This window comes from Piliocolobus tephrosceles, chromosome 5 (assembly GCF_002776525.5).
Source record: "Piliocolobus tephrosceles isolate RC106 chromosome 5, ASM277652v3, whole genome shotgun sequence".
Lineage (NCBI taxonomy): Eukaryota > Metazoa > Chordata > Mammalia > Primates > Cercopithecidae > Piliocolobus > Piliocolobus tephrosceles.
The window spans coordinates 59,690,465-59,698,143 of record NC_045438.1 but is presented as its reverse complement, the minus strand read 5'-3'; the positions used below and the strand labels follow the sequence as shown (position 1 = coordinate 59,698,143).

General features: G+C 42.0%; 1 protein-coding gene and 1 pseudogene across 1 annotated transcript; one reads left to right on the top strand and one right to left on the bottom strand.

The window, feature by feature from the left end:
• The first annotated feature begins 1,770 nt into the window (after nt 1-1,770).
• On the top strand, nt 1,771-2,480 carry LOC111538589 (annotated as a pseudogene).
• A 708-nt stretch (nt 2,481-3,188) lies between these two features.
• Nucleotides 3,189-3,910, bottom strand: LOC111538588 (60S ribosomal protein L14). The gene has a single exon (XM_023206060.3). It carries the CDS (start codon nt 3,874-3,876, stop codon nt 3,232-3,234), a length of 645 nt encoding a protein of 214 aa, XP_023061828.2. The 5' UTR covers nt 3,877-3,910; the 3' UTR covers nt 3,189-3,231.
• Between the last annotated feature and the right edge of the window lie 3,769 nt (nt 3,911-7,679).

The window sequence follows — 7,679 nt, the reverse complement described above, 5'->3', positions numbered from 1 at the left end:
AGGTTAAAAGAGATTTTAAACCATCCAATTGCAATGTATGGACCTTATTTGGATCTTAATTCAAACAATCATACATATATAAATATATATGACATGATGTAAACACACAGACACGTACATGCCCACACACACACACACACACACAAATATATACTGCATTGATTGGATATTTGATGATACTAAGAAAAAAATTTTTAAGGTAAGATAATAGTATTGTAAGTATTTTAAGGGGTCTTCTCCTTTTAGAGACATATACTAAAATATTTACAGACAAAATTATCTCTAAATTTGTCTCTACTAAAAACAGCAAAAAAATTAGCCGGGTGTTGTGGCGGGCACCTGTAATCCCAGCTACTTGGGAAGCTGAGGCAAAGAGAATTGCTTGAACCCGGGAGGTGGAGGTTGCAGTGAGCCAAGATCGTGCCACTGCACTCCAGCCTGGGTGACAGTGAGCAGCGGGGTGGAGTTTCAGTGCCTGCACTTTCAAGTGAAGCGAACTGGTAAGGCCAGAACGGCAACTTCATGAGCACTCTCAAGACTGTCAATAAGATACTGCAGATCAACAAAGATGATGTAACTGGCGTGCACTGTAAAGTGGTATGCCTTATCCAGACTGGAAGTTTCAGGGAAGCCCTGAATGTCATCAATACTTGCACCAAACTGTTAGCCAATAACTCTCTCTCCTTTGAAAAGGTGTATTGCAAGTACAGGCTGAATAGAATTGAGAATGCCTTGAAGACAATAGAAAGTGCCAACCAGCAGACAGACAAACTGAAGGAGCTTTATGGACAAGTGTTAGACCGTTTGGAATGCTATGATGAATGCTTAGCAGCATAAAGAGATCTCGTCTGAAACTCCCACGATGATTATGATGAGGAGAGGAAAACAAACCCTTCAGCATTTGTTGCAGCTCAAAGCAATTGGGAAAAAGTGGCTCCAGAGAGCCTGGGCTTCCAAGAAGGCACACATGAGCTGTGCTACAACACTGCATGCACACTGATCCACGGCCAGCTGAACCAGGCCATGAAAATCCTACAAAAAGCTGAAGGTCTTTGCCACCATTCATTATCAGAAGACACTGATGGGACTGAGGAAGACCCACAGGCAGGACTGGCCATCATTCATGGTCAGATGGCCTATATCCTGCAGCTTCAGGGTCGAACAGAGGAGGCTTTGCAACTTTACAATCAAATAATAAAACTAAAACCAACCGATGTGGGGTGACTAACTGTAATTGCAAATAACATCATTACCATTAACAAGGACCAAAATGTCTTTGACTCCAAGAAGAAAGTGAAATTAACCAACGCGGAAAGAGTAGAGTTTAAGCTTTCCAAGAAACAACTACAAGCTATAGAATTTAACAAAGCTGGCTGGGCGTGGTGGCTCATGCCTGCAACCCCAGCACTTTGGGAGGCAGAGGCAGGCGGATCACAAGGTCAGGAGTTCGAGACCAGCCTGGCCAATATGGTGAAACCCTGTCTCTACTAAAAATACAAAAATTAGCCGGGCATGGTGGCGCATGCCTGTAGTCCCAGCTACTCGGGAGGCTGAGGCAGAAGAATCGCTTGAACCGGGGAGGTAAAGGTTGCAATGAGCCAAGGTCACACCACTGCACTCCAGCTTGGGTGACACAGCGAGACACCGTCTCCAAAAAAAAAAGAAAAGAAAAGAATTTAACAAGGCATTACTTGCTATGTACACAAACCAGGCCAAACAATGCCTCAAAATATCCGCCTGTTTACAGTCCCACAGTCCCAAGCATCTCTTACCTGTGTTAATCCAAGCCGCCCAGCTCTGTGTGAAAAGCAGCACACAAAAGCAATAGAGTTGCTTCAGGAATTTTCAGATTAGCATCAAGAAAATGCAGTTGAAATTAAGCTGACCATAGCACAGTTGAAAATTTCTCAGAAGAATATTTCTTAGCATGTCTAATATTGAGAAGCATAGAGGAGTTAAAGCAGAAACCAGGCATGGTGTCTGCATTAGTGACCATGTATAGCCACAAAGAAGATATTAATAGTACCATTGATGTCTTCACACAAGCTATCCGGTGGTATCAAAACCATCAGCCCAAATCTGCTCATTTGTCCTTGATAAGAGAAGCTGCAAACTTCAAGCTCAAATATGGGCAGGAGGAGGAGGCAATTAGTGACCTAGAACAGCTATGGAAACAAAATCCAAAAGATATTCACACCCTGGCACAGCTTATTTCTGCTTACTCTCTTGTAGATCCAGAGAAAGGCAAAGCTCTTAGTAAACACTTGCCATCATCAGATAGTATGTCTCTAAAAGTAGATGTTGAGGCTCTTGAAAATTCTCCTGGTGCTACGTACATTTGGAAGGGTGGAAAAGTTACTAGACATAGTCAACCAAAGGAACAAGGAAAGGGAGATTTGAAAAAGAAAAAGAAGGGAAAACTGCCTAAGAATTATGACCCAAAAGTTACCCCAGATCCAGAAAGATGGCTGCCAATGTGAGAATGTTCTATCTATCTGGGGAAGAAGGAAAGGTAAAAAGAAGGATCAGATTGGAAAAGGGACCCAGGGAGCAACTGCAGGAGCTTCATCTGAACTGGATGCCAGTAAAACTGTGAGCAGCCCACCCACCTCCCCAGGACCTGGCAGTGCAGCAACACTATCTGCCTCTACAAGTAACATCATACCCCCAAGACACCAGAAACCTGCAGGGGCTCCAGCAACAAAAAAGAAACAGCAGGTTGGGCGCGGTGGCTCACGTCTGTAATCCCAGCATTTGGGAGGCCGAGGCAGGTGGATCACGAGGTCAGGAGATTGAGACCATCCTGGCTAACACAGTGAAACCCCGTCTCCACTAAAAATACAAAAAATTAGCAGGGTGTGGTGGCAGGCACCTGTAGTCCCAGCTACTCGGGAGACTGAGGCAGGAGAATAGCATGTACCCAGGAGGCAGAGCTTGCAGTGAACTGAGATCCGACCACTGCACTCCAGCCTGGGCGACAGGAGCAAGACTCCGTCTCAAAAAAAAAAAAAAAAAAAAGGAATATGATAAAGGTAAACACAGCAAGAAGCACAGAACTTCTCCCTCTTCATCTCCATATTTTCTTTTTTTTTTTTTTGATTATTTAATGTTTACTATAATCCTACTATCAATCTGCCTCCTAACTCCAGCTCAACAGGCTTTAAATCCAAAGGCTTAAATACATTTGCCAACATGTCAAAAAGAACCTTTATTACTTCTTTTGACTGCCACTTATGCTTTCTTGCCAGATACCTTTGGAGCAGGTGCTTTCTGGGCTGGAGCTTTTTGACCCTTCTGAGCTTTTGGAGCAGGCGCAGCCTTCTGGCCTGTGGCTTTCTGGGCAGGAACCTTCTGGGCTGGAGCCTTTTTACTCGCGGTGGTCATCTTTTTTGCTGGAACTTTAGCAGCAGCAGCAGCAGCAGCAGCAGCAGTACCCTTAGTACCAGGTGCTTTTTTGGGAGAAGCTTTCAGGAGAGCTGCCTTTTGAAGCTTCTTAACTTCATTCTTGATTATTCTGTTCCTCATTTTCTTTGCCTTCATAACTTTAAAACGATCAAAATCTGTCATCTTGGCTTTCCGTTCTCTGGCTTCAATCTTCTTGGCCCATCGTGTGGCTGCCCATTTTGTATTGATGTCTGCCTTCTGCCAGGCTTGTCGGACATACTTCTGGCGGGCACTGTGTGGAAACTTGAGGATGAAATCAGTGAGCTGCATGCACTTGAAAGGCATGGCCTGTCTCCTCACTTGAGTGCAAGGTCCATCGACCAAAGCCCTGTTCTGATCAATAACATCTACAATTGTGACCAATTTTCCGGCACGAGGTCCAAAGGAGACGTAGGCCACCCGGCCAACCTCCACAAAGCGCCTGAACACCATGTTGGCGGCGTTCGGCGAGAAGGATCTCCATATTTTCATAAATAATTTCTTGTGTTTCAAATGGGAAACATCTTCCTCAAAGTCTGCCTAGTGAGATATGGTCTACCGGTTGCCTCATAGCTTTGTACAGATTACGAGGACTGAAAATACGCCCAGGTGTGGTGGCTCACGCCTGTAATCAATGCCAGCACTTTGGGAGGCTGAGGCAGATGGATCACGAGGTCAGGAGTTCAAGACCAATCTGGCCAACACAGTGAAACCCTGTTTCTACTAAACATACAAAAATTAGCTGGGTGTGGTGGCATGTACCTGTAGTCCCAGCTACTCAGGTGGCTGAGGCAGGAGAATCACTTGAACCTGGGAGGCGGAGCTTGCAGTGAGCCGAGATGGGGCCACTGCACTCCAGCCTGGGCGATGGGACAAGACCCTATCTCAAAAAAAAAAAAAAAAGAAAACAATTGGGCATTTACCCATCTTGGTATCTGTTGTATCCTTTATCTGTGTGTGCTGATTTGATCTTTTTTCAGTTTCACAAACCTTATCTAAGGTTTTCCAAGATTTAAACAGAAACTACTTCTACTATTTCAGTTAGAGTCTGAAGACACTTCTGTTCAAGTCCCACTTTAAATTATGTCTTAGGAGGCCTTAGGTGACTGAAAGTGGAATCTTCTGAGCATTCCAAAATATCTGCTAAGAAATACCATGTGATAAAGAGGGACCTTCTTAATACACTGATGTTCTTCACTTAACTAAATGAATGGCCACAAGAAAAAAAAGATTTCATGATAAAAAGTTGAAATGTAAAGAAAAAAGATCTGTTCATGTCCTTAGCCCATTTTTCTAATGAACTGTTCATCTTTTTCTCATTGATTTTTATGGCTCTATATAAATTGAGATGCTTAATATATGTTGCAAATATTTTTCCAGTTTGTCATTTGTCTTTTTGCTCATGCCATTCTTCACTATACAGACACTGAAAATAACATACGCTGTAAAAACTGCTGTCAAATCTTTTACTTTATAGGTTTCCATTTGGTGTTAAGCTTAGAAAGACTTTTTCCATACTGGAATTCTATTAACATTTACCTATATTTCCCTTTAAGATTTACTGAATTTTAAAGGAGTCCTATAAATGAATATATCTTTCCATTCAGCAAATATACCACCACTGTAACATTAGCTGGAATTAAAAACCACAACATCTGCATCAGCCACAATTTCAGAAAGATGTGCTATAAATGTCATCATCCATATAGAAGGGAAGTGATAGGACCCACCAAGGATTTAACACACTTATTGGTTTTATTCCCCATGGGTCCTTATTTTAAAGAGTTGCTATGCATTAAATAATAACTAATTTGTTTTAACTCATTTAATTAAATTTGTTTTAATAAAACAAGTGTTCTATAACTTCTAGTCAGAGTTCCTGATCATTGCCTCATGGTCTTTTCATTAAGGTCAAATACAAGGTTCCTGATCATCATGAAGTACCACAGTTACTAACACTTAGTATACAAAAATCTAGAACGTTTATCAACAAAATGTGGTATATACATACAACGGAATATTATTCAGTTTTCAGAAGGATGGGAATTCGGCTGGGCGTGGTGGCTCATGCCTGTAAACCGGGCATTTCGGGAGGCCTAGCTGGGAGGACTGCTTGAGCCCAAGAGTTCAAGACCAGCCTGGGCAACATAGTGAGACCTTGTCTCTATAAACAACAGCAAGAACAAAAGGATGCAAATGCTGACACATGCTATAACATGGATGAACCCTGAGGACATCATGCTAAGTGAAATAAGCCAGTCATGAAAGGGCAATTACTGTGTGATTCCACTTATATGAGGTACCTAGAGTAGTCAAATTCGTAGAGATAGAAAATAGAGGGGTGGGTTCCAAGGGATGCAGAGAGGGGAAAACAAGTAGTTTGGGTTTAACAGGTCTGGAGTTTCAGTTTGGGAATCTGAACAAAGTTCTGGACAGAAGTGATGGCTGCATGACAACGTGAATGTACTTAATGCCACTGAACCATACACTTAAAATTTGTTTTTTTTTTTTTCCTTTGAGACAGAGTTTCGCTGTGTCACCCAGGCTGGAGTGCAGTGGTACAACCTCTGCTCACTGCAACCTTACAGCAACCTCAGCCTCCCAGGTTCAAGCAATTCTTTCACCTCTGCCTCTCAGGTGGCTGGGATTACAGGTGTGTGCCACAATGACTGGTTAATTTTTGTATTTTTAGTACAGACAGGGTTTCACCATGTTGGTCAGGTTGGTCTTGAACACCTGGCCTAAAGGGATCCACCTGCCTCAGCCTCCCAAAGTACTGGGATTATAGGCGTGAGACACCCCACCCAGCCAGGATGATAAATTTTATGGTATGCACATTTTACCACAAAAAAATTAGTATGTTAGAATTTAGAAACTAAATTAACATTATCTCAGCCAAATTTTTAAAAACTGACATTTTAATTACATATTCCATGCAGTCTCAACTACAGACAAATGTACAATTTCTGTAAGGCTTTTGGTAATATTGAAATGCTTCACAGAATCCTAAACAGAAACCCATGCAGTAACTAAATCACAGCATTTCTTAAGAGGTTGTACTCAATGTTTAAATGCGTTTTACAAATCACATTCATAGTTGAGCCACTCTATTTTCACTCTCTCCAGGAATTGTTTGTTGATGCTGCAAATGAGTAGAAGAGATGAGGAGACATTCCCACCTAACTTAGCCATGCACATGGTAGCCACTCCACAAACCTTCCTGAATTTAGATACTGGAATCTATAGCAAAATCAAAAAGAAAACCTGGGCTTCCCACTGTCTTATAAACTATCCAGTGAGAGGGCTGAAACTTTGCCTGACCCTCCTTTCATTACTCCCATCTCAGCGTCAATGTTGGATGATTCCATTTAAAACAGGCTTCAGGTACCACACATTGCTTTATGGGTTAAAAATCTTTTTCTATTCAGAGTTTTGGTAGGTAAAAAACTGTGAATAACCAAACTAGCACTCTTAGAACTCCATATGCAAGGCTGAAAGGTAAATATGATTTAAATATGATTTATACACACAAACTTTCTAAATGAAGAGGACATTATTTTAAAATAATAGTAAATGCATAAAGTTCGTATTTCTCAACCACGGGAAGCAATCATGACTTCCTAATCATCCTCCATGTATGAAAGTTCCATTGTGTTGAAAAAATTTTTCCCCATATTCCTCCCTCTAATTCAGCACTACGGACTTTAACTTTGGAAGCCAACACCTCCCCACATAATGTAAAAAACAAAACCAAAAATAAATAAACCTGCTACTTCCACAGCCCTAATACACAGCTCTTAAAATTCTTAAAGGAAATTCACATCGTCTAACAACTTTCATACAAATTAAGTACTATTCTTTCAACTGAGGAACTAAACATCAAATTTAGCTATTCACAATGTATTCATATCAGCACTTCCATGCCAGTTATCTAACAAGGACTTCACTAGAAGACAGGACACTTGTGACTCTCCCATTCAGAACGTGGCTATCACTGCACAACGTGAGATGAGTGTGCTCATGGCCTCTCTGGATTGCAGCCTGGCTATGTGCAAGGTGCCCTATCACTTGTCATCCATCACAATCTCACACCCCAGCAATCTGGCGCTGCGGAGCCCGGGGAGAACTTTCCAGGACCACGGCACCATTCCCAGCGGGTTTGTCTGCAGGAACTTCAACCGAGAAATGGAGACCCCAGACACGGAGGAAGAGACACAAAGGAAGGGACTCACACTCACCCCTACAACGGGTTTTTA